This window comes from Hesperophylax consimilis, chromosome 13 (assembly GCF_061612785.1).
Source record: "Hesperophylax consimilis isolate HC1 chromosome 13, BYU_Hcon_1.0, whole genome shotgun sequence".
Taxonomy (NCBI): Eukaryota; Metazoa; Arthropoda; class Insecta; order Trichoptera; family Limnephilidae; genus Hesperophylax; species Hesperophylax consimilis.
The window spans coordinates 10,599,319-10,614,968 of record NC_142848.1 but is presented as its reverse complement, the minus strand read 5'-3'; the positions used below and the strand labels follow the sequence as shown (position 1 = coordinate 10,614,968).

The 15,650-nt window shown below is 34.0% G+C and overlaps 1 protein-coding gene across 1 annotated transcript in view; it reads left to right on the top strand.

Annotated features, from left to right (window-relative positions):
- The window catches only part of LOC149418412 (limbic system-associated membrane protein-like), a 185,557-nt gene extending 170,572 nt beyond the window's left edge, over nucleotides 1-14,985 (top strand). Inside the window, exons 7-8 of the mRNA XM_089638480.1 lie at nucleotides 8,390-8,603; nucleotides 13,402-14,985. Of these exons, the coding sequence (XP_089494606.1) occupies nucleotides 8,390-8,603; nucleotides 13,402-13,529 (342 nt within the window). The 3' untranslated portion in view covers nucleotides 13,530-14,985. The remainder of the gene's footprint in view (nucleotides 1-8,389; nucleotides 8,604-13,401) is intronic.
- Nucleotides 14,986-15,650: the final 665 nt, after the last annotated feature.

The window sequence follows — 15,650 nt, the reverse complement described above, 5'->3', positions numbered from 1 at the left end:
GTTTTAAAACACAGCGGTAATGGATTCAACTCACTCTATCTCAAAAGAACCAAGGGATACCACACATACATAGATAACTAGGTTTCTAAACCGAGAAACAAAAAACCAACACAACGTTCGGTGAAGCCTTTTTATACTGAACCTTCACGTGAAATGAGTACGTTCAAGGTCGTACGTCACGTAGACAAGCTAGGATGTACACACTTGAAGGGGTGTGAAATAAAGAAAAGACGGCAGGGAGGACCTTCCTACCCCGGATATATATATAACCAAAGCCTTATGGAAAAGTTACCTACGGGACTTAAGGAAAATTTATCGTAGAAAGAAGAGAAGGAAAAAGTTTGAAGTAGAAAGGGCATATCATTACAATGTCTTACAGACTTCATCGATGATGAAAATGGTTACCAACTACAGAGGAATATACAGAGATGCCTGTAAGGGCGAGGCTAACAAACCAAGTGACGAGGAGCATAGGTTATGGCGTGGGCGTGTTTCTGTCAATGATTTGTCAACAAAGGAACCTGACAGTATACAATACAGGGACCTTGAAAATAAAATCTGCTTACAAATTACTGGTTCTTTTTATAATGACGCGCAAATTACTGGGTGCGTAAAAAAACGCAACTACACATACGAAATCGGGTAAATAAAAGTTCGGGCTTGTTTCCTAAATTTCATATTTTGTTACACTATTTAGTAAGACACTTTTACAAATGTCTTTCATTTTACCCACCGCACTCAATTTAAGTCTCATATTGCCAGGCGATTCAAGAACAGACATTCAGATCCTGCGTAGAAAAGTCAAACACTGGACTGCGCTGCAAACCGTTCTCTTACAAGGTGAACTTTTATTTTCTGCGCAGAGTTTGGTTATTTTAATGTGTGCTCTTCGGTGTTCAACAAATGACTGATGTCATCGATTATTCAAATCATTCTCGAACCCTCACGGTGCCAAAAATATGATCACGTGCTTTGTCTCCAGCTCGTAAATGATACCTGGATTTCATGTGAGGGCACGTCTATCTCTTCTGAGGTCAGCGCAACATACTTAAAAATTAGTGTTGAATTAATACTGTGAGACATTACAAAATACATAATTGACACAGTTCATTTTATAATTTAAAAATTGGTTTGGTTTTACTACTATTTAGGCCGTTCGGATACGGAAATTCTTACATGCAACTAGAATTTTGGTCGCGTAGCATACGTTTGTGAGTATTCTGTTTTGCTGGTGTTTGTGTACGTATCAGTGGGTTTGACGTCAGTTGCATGCTTCTGACGGTGCTGGCAGCGCGCTAAGCTAGTTGAATACGCATCAACTACTCATTTGACAGAAATGGTGTCCGAGCATGATTTGAAGGTTAAATTTGTTCTGAAGGTAGGTATATATTTATCTGTATGTGACTATAATTTACCGGAAAACGTGAGAACGGATTTAGCGGATAATATGTGAATTGAGGTTGCAGAAAAAGTCAGTTTGACATCATTGTAAAGTGGTAGGACAAATGTCTTACAGTTAATATTTATTTCGTTGCATGGGTGAACTAAATCATATTTCTTGGAAGATAAACGGTATGAAGATTGGGTGGGAATTTAAGGATCAGTGTGTCCAGGAGTGACGGACATGTGAATATATCTCTCTCATCATCATCATCATCACTTTTGGGGTTATATATCTCTCTCACTGAGGTTCAAGGCGATGGGTTAAGAGCAGTGGCGGCTCGTGACTTTTGGTTGTACTAGAGTGCTAATATTATAAAAAATGGCATTTCTGATGTTGTTATAGCTTTAAACGATTTTTATATGTTTTTTCGCAAAATCTATATTTGTATGAAGATTTTCAAGAAATTATCTTAAAATCTTCGTCAACATCAATAATGCCATTTTTTGTAATATTAGCACAAAAGTAACCGAAAAATCACGAGCCGCCACTGGTCAAGAGACCAGTTGAAGTGGTTAAGGAGTCTCCCCAAAACAGCCTTTTTCGATCTGGAACGCTGGTGGGCAGGCGCATCTTGAACACACCTCACCCGATGATCCTGGGCACCCCTGCTAAATCACTTAGGATTACCTTTGACATAGATGTTGCTTATCCAATAAATGGATCCCGGGGCGGCGGTACGCAAACCCGCCTCTCAAAAATGAAATTTTATTCTTGTAATAAAGATAAAGAAGATCAGTACTATCTCCATCACTCACTTAACATCGCATTAACTCTTTTAAGTTCAGTATTATTGGGGTAGCGCCGTCTACGGAAACCAGTTTTAAAGAGTAGCATATCAGTAGGCGACTCGTTTTAGCATCACAGCTACGTAGCTCGTAAGTTTCTCTGTATTCGAAGAGTATCATTTTAAAATTTGGCAAATTTTTATTCTGACACGTAAAAGGTGCCACAATTTTAGTGTTAGCTCTCTACAAAAAGTGAGGAAAATATTATTGTAAAATTATATTTTATGTTTTTTAACTACCCAATTAACAAGAGCAAACAGTTTAACGTAATTGAATTAAACGTGAACAAGTGGATAATAACACATATCCGTTTTATACGTTACCGTTAAAGAAAATAATAGTTTTTAACGATGCTCGTCAAAATATTATATGTTGCTCTGAAAATAAAATAAAAAAATAAATTTTTCAATTTGTATGCGTATTTCAGGCGAATAATTACAGCTTATTATAAATTGTTATATTTGAAGATAATCTATACATTTATCGATCCAAAAAAGTAATTACACACATGAATTTTTCCATTCTTATCAAGTTTAATTTATGGAAATACATTTTGATTTTAAGTCTCTTGGATATTTATTCAATTCACAAAAAAATCTGATTATTTTTTAAAGAAGTTCTATCTAAAATAAGTCGTGTTTTATTATTTTTTGCGTTAGCGCGCTCTTTCTAACATGCGCTTTTACATATTATTTCCCTTTCAAACTATTTCCTTCTTGTTTTTGAACGCTTAGTAAAGAGCCTTAAATAAAATATCATACAAAGTCGACAAACTGATGTTTTTGCACAAAATAGGTTTTAGCAAGAGACACGAACATATCCACGGCGGAATGTTCCTCTCCGATAGAGATAGCGCCGGAATGGCTGAACATACGAATATAACCCAATAAAATGTTATGTTAAAACTCGTTGACAAAGATAATAGGGCGGATAACTTCTCGGCTTATTTGATTCCTACCAATTACTATTTAGTAGGGAAGGGGGAAGAGGAAAATATATGGAATGTGTTCCCCGATATTGTTGAAATATTCTTCCACAAGCTACGAAACCCTGTATACACTGTATGGGCTTTAAATTCATTTATACGTATGGCTCCTTTCATGAGAAGATCCCATTAACTCCATCACGAGATAAAATAATGTAAAATCGAAGTGTGTATTCTTTGAGGAGTCAAACCAAAGGAGGACCATGTTTTATAAAGATAAATAAAGGTGAAGCATAACTAGGCGGATATTTAAATAATTACAATAATTACAAAAAAACAAAAACAAAAAGTGATAAGGACAAATAAAATGTTTAATTATTGAAGACAATATAAGCGATTCCTAAACGAAAATCTGAAACAGAAGAATCAGAAATAGATACGGTCACATCTAGGACTCGAACCCATTACCCTTGCCTTGCCGGATCACCGCTCTACCACTGAGATAATGGGACCCTATCTCCTTCGGTCATATTTAATTGTATCATACTTCGAATAGGAACTACCGACAGTGTCTTCATTTTTCTAACCGCACATTTTTATGGGCAACTATCTTTATGTATGATGGCAAGATTCAACCTGAACTAAATGTAATCTAGACAGTGTCTTTAGATAAACATATCTTATTTTTATTTTAATGTGCGACATCTATTGACTTTTTTGCAAGTCTAGGACAAAAAGATACGGTCATATTTAGGACCCAGAATCAGAACCCAGAACCCAGGACCCTTGCCTTGCCGGGACACCGCTCTACCACTGAGCTAATAGGACCCCATCTCCTTCGGTCATATTTAAATGTATCATACTTCGAATAAACTAAATATTAAAATATGAGGTTTTACTCATTAAGTTATTACAAAAATAAACAAATAAAATGAATAGGACTGGATTAAGTATTTTATATGGTCAACGAAACTCTTCAAATTAACGATAAACATTACGTCAAGTTTTTTTATTACATTAACTCCACACAGGAGGCTCTGAGGAAAATAATTTCCCTCGAGGCCTATGTCATCTCTGGAGATGCCATGTGGATGGTCTTTTTGAGAAGTGGACGGAATGAACATGGGTTTGAAGAGACCTTTGATGTAGGAGGGAAAAATACAGAAGCCGGCCAATCGTTCCACAGCCAAGCTGTTGAATTCAAGAACGAGTCGTAGAAGCGACCTGTTTTCATGTGACAAGTATAAACAGTGTGCATAATGATATGTTGGGCGCGCGCTTGGCATGTTTCTCGAGTACACACCGGTGCCGAAGGAATCAATGACGCTAGTTCCTCGGATCATCTTCCATTGTAATACCGGTAGAATAAGTACAGAAGTACTCTGAAGTTTGAAATCTGCTTGTTGAGATAGTGGAATTTATCAATCGGACCGTCCGTTTTTGCACAGAGTAAAGGTTTTTTTTTATTATTAACCGTTTGTTTTACGTCTGTTTTCTAATGAATCTATTTACGTTTACAAATTTTACTATGTAGATGAAATAAAATAACATATTTTTTTAAAGCAAATTTAAAAATAAATAATACTTGCTCTTCTTTTGTTTTTTATAACTAAAATTACTGACAACGAAAACAAAACAAATGCATTTTGTTACAAAGTTTAGTGAAAACTCATTTTTTTGTCGTTTTATTATCTAGGTATATATTTTTTAAGATAATTAAAAAATCTGGTGGATTCCTTTTTTTAATGGCGTTCGGAATCTTATAAGAATTAGTAATTAATTTCCAAGGACGCGTTGTTTCGGAGAATTTGAGGCCCTAAAAATAGGCCCTTAAATTGCGTGTTTTATTACTCAAAGGCGACATAAGACTCTAATAACGGGGTTTGCTCGAAGCTCAAATTTTAACTATTTCTGATGAACGAATTACTAAAATATCAAATATTTCTAGAGTGGGATCAAGTAGAGTCGGGTATAAGTAATTTGTATAAAACAGGGCATATTTTTATGCACAGCTGCTTTTCTTACATCATTAAGATTCTAACTTTATTTTAGGGCATTGTCTCGTCTTAAGCTGAAGTTAATTGTTTTTCACTCGGTATGGATGCAAAATTAATCATCCCTCCATCATCGTTAATACAAATTTCGGTTGTGTCTGTCCGTAACTATGTTTCACTGAACTCTAGAACTTAGAAGTGTCATTTCCAAAAATTGGAACTGATTATCACAAAGCGATAAATTGATGAAGTATCAAGGTACCTATAATAATAATTTTTTACAAGAAATTTATTTTGTTATTATGCATTATATATTTGAAATGTGTTTTCCTGAGAGTAATTCTTATCGTGATTTTTCAGATTTTCACGGGTCTGCACTAGTGCTTTGTAAAAGCAAATATCATTCCGATGAAACGTATTTTGTTTAGCATTCCTTAGAAATAAATTACGTATAATGAATGCAAAAAATATTATTATGCTAAGTACCAAATTGCTTTATTCGCTTCCATACAAATGAAAAGCGTTAGTTATTCAAGCAAGTTATATTGTATTATATCCGTTCACTCGGTATTAAATGAAATTAAACCTATTTTTATAACAAAGAAATATCATGTTTTTGTGAAAAAACGTTCTATGAATATAATACGATGTTTGAATGGATTTGATGTGATGTGAACAAAAACATTACTTTATTTAACATGTAAATGTCAATGACTATAATAGAGTTGGATCTTTTTGTAAGCCATATAATGTATAGAATATTCTATTGCGTGGGGTAGAAGAAAGCACAAGATGTCAGTATTTTTGATGAGTTACAGCGATAAACCATATAACTCGTTTTTTTATATATTTCATAAAAGTGTATTTGTATTTATAAATGGTTTGGATTTTCATGCTTCAAACTTAAAAAAATATAACAAAATAAATATAGAAATATTACATCTGTACGAACATTTTATACAATTTTCAAAAATTTTATGCGCTATGCGATAATCCAAGTCAAAAAAATAATGTTTCACTTCATTAATTTCCTTAAATTACGGCTAAATAATCAGATTCCTTTGTGAAGAGAATCGTGGGAGTCTTTAATATTATTATAAACAGTTCGTCGAGATTACGAGTTTTATTTACGATAAGAAATACAAAAGTACTGTTCTAGGACTGACTTCCTATTCTAGTGAGTAACTAAGCTATTCTTAGAACTTCCACTTGGCAAGTGTCGCCTCGAAGCCTCGATCGGCTAGGTCCGGAATTGATCGGAACTATTCGGATTCTGAAATGCGCGCGCACTCACGTGTTGCCAGCGCTATCTAACTAATAAATGTACGTACTAACATCACTGGCATAACAACTTCTAATGTCTCATGCTTTACAAAATGATGTGTCTTCGTATTATATTTAGCTTCTTTTACAATAAATTTTGCTTCTGGACACAATTTAAAATTGAAAATTATAAAAAAAGAAAATTTGATGATACTTTTGTATGCAAGAAAACACGAAGAAGGCATCCAGAATAGATTTTTTACTCGTATGTACGTATTATACTGTGTGGTGGCAATAAATATTTAGCACCCCTGAATTCTTGACATGCAACGACCACTCAAATGTAAAAAAATCATAACGGTGCTTTGATGGAAAAGAACATGTGACAAAGGTAACTTCAATTGTGTATTTTCAATTTCAAAAATGCTTAACTTATACACATATTATGAAGTCAATTTTAATACACAAAAAGATATTAACTACAAAAGTAATGTGTATTATGTACTTTTTTTTTGGAAAACATCACTGTCGTTACTTTGGCCCTGAAAGCAGATTACTTAAATTATCGAATTGGAGAAAGTCGGCAAACGAATTGTACATTCGATAGTAAAATCATTAATTGAAAGCCTTGAACTGCCATAACTTCTCTGTCAAGCGAACAAGCCAGGGATCTTCGCAGAAACGGTAATTTTAAGTGAAACGAAGTTGTTTTTAGAACTAAGTAATTTATTTATGTAAATTCTATCAGATTCCAAGAGCGTGGGGCAATGAAAATATATTGTGAAATATGCCGAGGTCATTGATGATTTTGGCACGGTTATTATCAAATTTTAAAAGACCACTAATAGCGGGCCTGCCAGAAAGATACAAAGGAATTCAACGATTGATTTTTATGCCCAAAATGAAGGTTTATGATTCAGTATTAGAATATAAAACTAATCAATCTAAAAGAAACATGAAACAGAACAAGACACAGAAAAATAAAAATGTAACGGTTTCAACTGAGAATCGAACCCAGGATCTCTGTGTTCCCGAGACAATGCCTCTAACCACTAGGCCATTGGGCCTAGAAATTAATGAATGAACAACATTAACAATTATTGTATTTGGCTAAATTAACAAGACAATGGTTTGTTAGGCAAACGCCGCACTTGAAACTTGTTTTCTGAAACCAAGTTCTCTCCTTAAATAATTGCATTTTAGTGTCATTTCACTTGCTCTTAACTATACTATTCAGTGCGCTTAACTATAACAAACTTAAAAACGGTAATTCAGTATTAGTGCCTTACCCAATACAGATCTAATATTATAACACTAAATAAACTATTTAAACAAAGTGATGACAAAACTTAGAATAAAAATAACAGCAGGACAGAAAAAACAATAATATTAAAACTAAAACATAATATAAAACAGGAGGCAGTTTGTGCTCAGAAATGAAAATCTTCTGAGCAGACATTTTAAAAAGGTACAATAAGGAGGCAACCGAAACCAAACAATTACCGGAAGTTTTAGAATATTGCTTATTAAAAATATTGCAAAGAAGTTAAGATTTATGAATTGTAAGATTTTTTTAAATAATTTTGTTTTTTAAGCCCGTATAAATTCAGCCAAATTCAAAAGTAAGAGCTCTACTAATCTCCAGAATTTAAGGAAGGAAGTTTATTCCAGATGAGCGGGCCTGTTACACTAAAAGAGCGATCATAGTAAACGGCTCAATTTGACCTAGAAAGTTCGATTAGACGATTACTAACATCTAGATCTGCTGACCTTAGTAATGATGGTATCCAAATAAAATTGTTAGTGATATTAAAACTTCATTTTTAAATAATTTAAAAATAGCAGGTGTCAATTGAAACACTATAATTTGATAAATAAATTTAATTTATCAAAAATATAAAATGATTGCTAAATAAGGAAACTGTACCCATAACCACTTAATAATAAATCTAACGATTATTTATTTTCCTTTACATAGAGTCCTCTACCACCACAGTACGTGTTTTGGTACCACAACGAGCGGATGATCAACTACGACACGGCACGCGGCGGCATCACTGTGGAGACGGAGCCAGGGCCCAAGAGCCAATCGCGCCTGACCATCCGGGGGGCGCGGGACACGGACTCTGGCAACTACACCTGCAGCGCTAGCAACACTGAGCCGGCCAGCATCTACGTCTTCGTTACTGAAGGTAGCATGCAAACAAACAAACACTTACCCTCATTCTAGCTAGCACTTTATACAGTAGAGCTAGTGGCACCTGACAATCCGGAGAGCGCAGGACACGGACTCTGGCAACTACACCTACAGCGCTAGCAACACCGAGCCGGCCAGCATTTACGTCTTCGTTACTGAAGGTAGCATGCAAACAAACAAACACTTACCCTTATTCCAGCTAGCACTTGCTAGAGTAGAGCCAGTCGTGCATGACCATCCGGCGCGGCGCGGTATATGGACTCTACAAACTACCCCTGCAGCGCTAGCAACATCCAGCCAGTCAGCATCTATGCTTCGTTACTAAATGTAGCAAGCAAACAAACAAACACTTACCCTCATTCCAGCTAGCACTTGCTAGAGTAGAGCCAGTCGTGCATGACCATCCGGCGCGGCGCGGTATATGAACTCTACAAACTACCCCTGCAGCGCTAGCAACATCCAGCTAGTCAGCATCTACATCTTCGTTACCGAAGGTAACATTTTGCTAAAAGGGTAGTGAGAAGGAGCCAAAACCAAAGCCGGTCTGATCTAAAAAAATGGGAGTCAATCGCTCTCTTGTGCAATTTAATGGGAAAAACCTTCCTAATAAAGGATCCATTGAAATGCTTTCGGTAAGTATTTAAGAGAAGTTCATGGGCCAACACAGAAGCCCGAGTAAATCAGGCTTCTTTTATAAGGATAGCAGATCCTTCAATAGTGACCAGCTGCTAACTTGGATACGTTTAACAGTTGAGTTTGGAATCCACCTCTGGGCTGGAGTTACCAAACACTTAATAAACTTGATTGATTCTATGAAAAGGAAAGCGCTTCGCCTAATTGATAACCCATTGTTAATATACCGGTTTTCATATATAATGCACAGGCGCAATGTTAGTATGCCGAGTCTGTTTTACAAATATTTTAATGGAGACTGGTTGAATGAGTCAGCAGCATTTTTCCCCTTTTCACAAGCGTGAAACTGGACGACACCAGTGGAACACCAGTTTACAGTTGATGTTACCGAAGTTAGATTTACTGTCCATTCTCCTACTTGTAATCCGGACCTCTTCAAAGCCCACAAACAATTCTTTTTCTACAGCCCGATCTTTGAACTGCCTCACAACGTTACTCAGAAGGTTTCTCATATTCTTTGCAAGCTATTTTAATGGAAGAAAGCAATTTGTATCTCATGGAATATTCTTGTCAAAATTATTCCTTGTGCTCTCAGGCGTTCCACAGGGCTCTCATTTAGGACCGCTCCTCTTTCTGATTTTTATTAACGATATTACAGAAAATATTCTGCATTCCAGGTCACTTCTTTTTGCTGATGACCTAAAACTATTCTTGGAAATTAAAACTTTAGAAGACTGCATTCGACTCCAATCGGACATTAATAGAATTGTTGACTGGAGTAAACGGAATCGGATCGAATTCAATGTTTCTAAATGTTTCATTCTTTCTTTCACACGGGCACGTCATACTTGGTTTTACCGGTATACCATGAATGCCCGAAGTTTAAAACGTGTCTCTACTATGAAAGATCTTGGCATCATGTTTGATAGTAGGCTGACATTTCATACTCATATCGAAATGACGTGTAGTGCTTCACTGAAAATGCTGGGCTTCGTCCTACGCACTGCGATGAATTTTAGAGACACCCGGGTTCTCCAAGTGCTATACATTGCGTTGGTTAGGAGTAGGCTTGAGAGTGGGTCGGTGGTTTGGAGCCCACATCAGGTGAAGTATTCCCTTATGTTGGAGAAAGTGCAGAAGAAATTTCTGAGATTCCTCTACCTAAGGGAGTATGGCTACTACCCGTGGCTCTATCCTACTGACTTTCTCTTGGGCATGCTCGGTATGATCCATCTACGGGTCAGAAGAGATGTACATATTGTATCACACTTCTTCAAACTGATTCGTGGATGGTTTGAAAATCCGACTATCATGGAGAGTATTAGTCTCTATGTTCCTGATGGTTATCTCCGTCACCGACAGCATAGACTGTTTTATCTCCCGTCCTGCAGGACCAACTTGCCAATGGTCATGCCGGTGGGGAGAGCAGTCTTGCTGTTGAACAGAATTAATTCGGATATCGACATATTTAGCATCGGTGAAGCTGCCTTTAAAAAGCAAGCTCTATTGATGCTGGTATAGTTTATACACCGCTAACTATTATGTAATACCATTTTACAAATGTACTTAAAAACGAAATAAAATTTAATTTTGTAATGTTTTTAAAGGAATAAACAAATTGAATTGAATTGAAAAGGTTAGTGATATAGTTTCCCTGTCCTGTGCGTTGTACAAATATCGGCGCCTTAAAACGCCTCACCTAGAAAACATTGAATTTATAGGGATTTTTCTTGTCCTCACTACAAAGTAAAAATCGTGACAGTGTATTTTCTTTTCATGAAAAGGTGTCCTTGAATAAGTTAACACATTTTTAATGTTTTTCTTGAATGGACTCATTAGCGTTGAAAATTCTGTTGTTTTTCGAAGACTTTCTTCTTTGTTAGTCTGTTTAATATTTCGTTGACCTTATTCGTACATTTATTTTCAGTATAACCTTTAAAATTGTTCCACTTATTAAAATTCAGAAAATACCGGCAGTCCTAATCAGTTCATTTAAACACAATTTAAAAACTTATTCTATCTCGCATCTTTAAAAGAATTTACACAAAAAATATTATTTGAATAAAAAAAAAGTTTGTGAAAAAGATTCTTAACTCAAATAAATTATAAATCTTAAATTTTCCCATGAATCCAATACACGGCTAACAAGCTTTTTATTACGTTGAATTCGTAAACTTATATTTACTTAATTAACAATATAAATTGATTTGTTAACGAAAAATACCAACTATCGACAAAAGTTATATTGATATTAATATAATAAGTTGATTACTTGAAGATTAATTCATCACAAATTAAAAATCATTTGACTAATCGAATATATTTTTACAAAATTATTCACGGCTGTCTTGGTACTGCATTATGTATTGATATTTATGTTCCCAATTTCCATTGTTTAAGACGCCATAGCAATTTTCACCAGAATACATTTAAAAATAATATCGCCTATTTTAGCTTTCTGACTTAAATGTATCGACTGTGTAATAAGATAGGGTGTGCTGAAGTAGACATTTTCATCGATAATTTTTGTCGGATTCAGAAAAAAAGTCCACTGTTACAAAAAAATATGTTGCCCTAATAACATTACACTATTTGTATCTCTATTTACCTCTTGCCTTTTTCGTATTACCTATTTATAGTTTGGTAAGCTTTTATATAATTTTGTAATTATATTTGTTTTGTTTTTGTTTCTCGAATATTTATTTAGATGTATGCAAAATAATGAATCCTATGTCTGAGTAAATTTTTGTATTTGTATGTGTATTAACTGAGTTTTCGTAGCTGGATTGTTCTCACGAACATCTGTAGAAACATACTATAAATAAATATTTCGTTTGAGATTTATTTTTCTTAGTTTTATGTATTATTTTATTTGGTAAAATGATAGTTTACGAAACAGAAAATATAAATGAATTCAATTTAGTTTTTTATATAGTACTGTAAATATGGTTAAACTGCAAATTAAATTATATGTTTAGAATTAATAATAGGGAATTAATATAGGGAACACAACATTTGTAAAAACTAAAAATAAAACAACCATGTCAATATGTCATGTCCCAATGGATATGTAGCGATGCGTACTAGAATATTCGGGAATGTTCGCCCATGCAAAACGCATCGTATTAGAACCCTCTAACGAAGCACCGTTGGTACGGCGCATCTACCTACTCGCCGGAAGATTCTCGATGCACGCGCGCCTATATAACGGCGCATCGAGAAGTAATTAGTCAGTCAATAATCAGCCTTACATTACCGCGCAGCTACGGGCTGCGGACCTACTTACTACGCCTGGCATTGCTCGGACCTTAAACGAGAGCTTACGGATAATCATCAACTCCGCGGGATTATAATTAGCGCCTTGGCTTTGGACATTTTTGCCGGTCTGCACTTCGGCCCTGCGATATCTTCGCCGGGCTGGGCCGGGCCGACAAGGTCAATTATACCTTCGACTATCGTGCTTTACACTGGAGGAACAGGAAGACTCATCGTCATCCCCAGTGATGAACACGTCCACAAGTCCAGTCTCATTGGTCCCAAGTCATCTCACAACTGGGCTAATTACTCAAATAAACGCTGGACCCCACAACTTACCTATTTCATTTGTCTCCTCACCACATCCCCGAAGATATTTTGTTATACTTATCAGTTTAACTTCTTCTAGAATGTTTTTGGTCGGTATTTAAACATTTGGTGATATGGGAAGTGATATTTCCCGTAATATGGGAAATATTTAAAAAAAATATAATTTCAAGATTATAGGTGAGAAGGTATATTAACCACTAAGTGAGTTGTCAAGGAAACACCGAAGAGCGTTATTTTCGTTTAGTGAGTAATAAATGAACTGAAAATCTCGTTAGAAACAAACCACATAAGATTAATAATGTAATTAGGAAGATATGTGCCTATCATTACCGCGCTATGAAAAATATATAGCCGCGCTAACCGTCTAATAATATGGAAATTCAACTCATTAGATGTCGTAAATATTTTATGGTTTTGTTAAGAGAGAATTTTATAAAATTTTCTTCGTTTCACCTCACCACTGAAAATTTTATTTTACGTCCAGATTATCTCACCATATAGTGACGGTGAATATTGTACGGGGGTACCAGCTAGACACAGAGCAGATCTAAAGGATATGTTTTATTTTGTTTCAGGCGACAAGATGGCTGTTATTTCGAGGAGAAACGTTTCAATCACGAGCTCTAGCGCGAGTTGCAAGCTTGCGGCTATCAACTTCACCACCATCATTATTATCGCCAAATTGGCTATGGATGTCTCATGAACAAAAAACAATAGTATTCTGTAGTTCTAAAAATGTGTTATTTTTTGTATGTACAAACAAAATAAAATAATAATATTATACATGACAGTATTGTGCAAATATGACGCTCAAATAAAAATATTTAACGAAAGCTTCAAAAGCTTGTTTGTTAGTGAATTTTGTCAGTGGAACTTTTTGAATCACTCTTGAGGGAGTAAAGAAATTCTTTATTAATGTTGTGAATAAAAAGTTTATTAATAATAATAGTGTTTCCAAGTGACTAAATAATAACATTTCAAATCTTTCAAAACTGATTGTTTACGTTGCATGTTTCTTAATAAGGCAAGGATATTTTTCTAAGTGTTAATTATTTAGGGTACTTGGTAGAATTCCATCGTGAAACCAATTTAAAACTTTATTTCTATTGTATTTTTTTTCAGACTGAACCGGTTTTAATCAAGTTCATTGTAAGTCTGGTCAGTTATCCGACCAGTCTGAAGATGTTAACTATTGGAATAAAGTTGTAAATAGTTTCATTGAACGTTTAACAATAACTGTAAAATTAGATGAATATCAAACGTTGTCTTTTAATCCAACAAGGTGGGTGAATTCACGGATATTTCTCCATTTAAAAAAAAAAAATGCGATTTTTGAACTTGTAGTTCTGTTGCATTACATGAGCGATATTTTAACTATGTTTGTGATTCGAAATTATTTGAAATGTAAAGTGAAAAATAACACGAAAAATAACACGAAAAAAAACAACAACAAAAAATATATTCAGTTTTGACCGTCATTTTGGAATCTGAGACGATTGGCATCACGAAATAAACAAAAAAATATAAAAATTCAGAAAATCTGTTCCAACCTTGCACTACAGAATATTACGCTAAAATATGTATTTTCTCATCACTCTTCCATAAATGCGTAGGTTTTGATTTGTCCCCAGGGTGAGATTTTTGGACTATTTATATTTATTAAGAAAAAGTTCGTTTTCTTACAATCTTTACATTTTATTTTATTTTAAAGAATGATAATATCAGTTACCAGCCATAAATTATACTTTGTTATAAAATCTAGCTTAGAATTTTAGGTCGAATATTGATTTTATATCACACTATACCTGAAAATAATTTTAAATCCTGTGACTTCAATGATTTTGGGAACCAGTAAATTCTATATTATTGTTTTTGAAATTGTTACAAAGTCATGGTAACGAGGCAAAAATAGCATTTGTTAAGAAAGTATATCTGTTTTGGTATTAATGTTAAAATAATGGAATAGGGATTTAGTATACATACCTAATTACTTACTAATTAAAATGAGGACATATACTCAGTTGTACAGATAATAATTATTAAATTAAATTGTAGACAATATAAAAAAATGTTATGATAAAGTTTTATTAAATTTATTTATTGTAAATATGATGAGAAAATTATAAAAAAAATATTTAGGTAATCGCCAAAGAAAGTTATAACGATATTGGAATTGTTAAAAATTAATTAAGTTTAACATTATTTCATTTGTGGAATTGGAATAAATACGAATGAAAACAACAATCAAACAAATTCATATAAATCATTTAATTTAAATAAAACTTTAATTATTATATTTATTTGAAAAAAGAAAACTATGTAAAAAAGATTTTCAATTTATAAATTATATACGAAGAATGAAAGAATGAAACTTATGTGCGTACAAGTCAGTTAAATAAATAATTTACTAAATATTTTGGTCTTTGATTATTTCCCTTACAATAATTTTTCGTATCTACGGAAGTTTTTATATCCATTTATCAAGACTGCATATCAACATATTTAAAAAAAAAATCAGCATCATTATATATCAAATACAGCGATAAATTAAGTATAAAGCTAAATATTAATTAACCACAAAAACAAAACAAAAAACTCCTAGACGAGCAATGGGGTATTTAGAAACTTAATACGTTGAGCTATGGAGAGTTCTGGGCATTTTGTTTTGAAATTGGTGGCACTCAAAAAAAAAATCACATTACAAAAGACAAATTCGTAGGTTTTAAAAGATTGCAAAATTTTTAATTACAATTAAATTTGAAAAAAATGTCTACATTTATTTATGCGTCCATCGCACAAGTCGCTGGGACGATGATACCTAAAT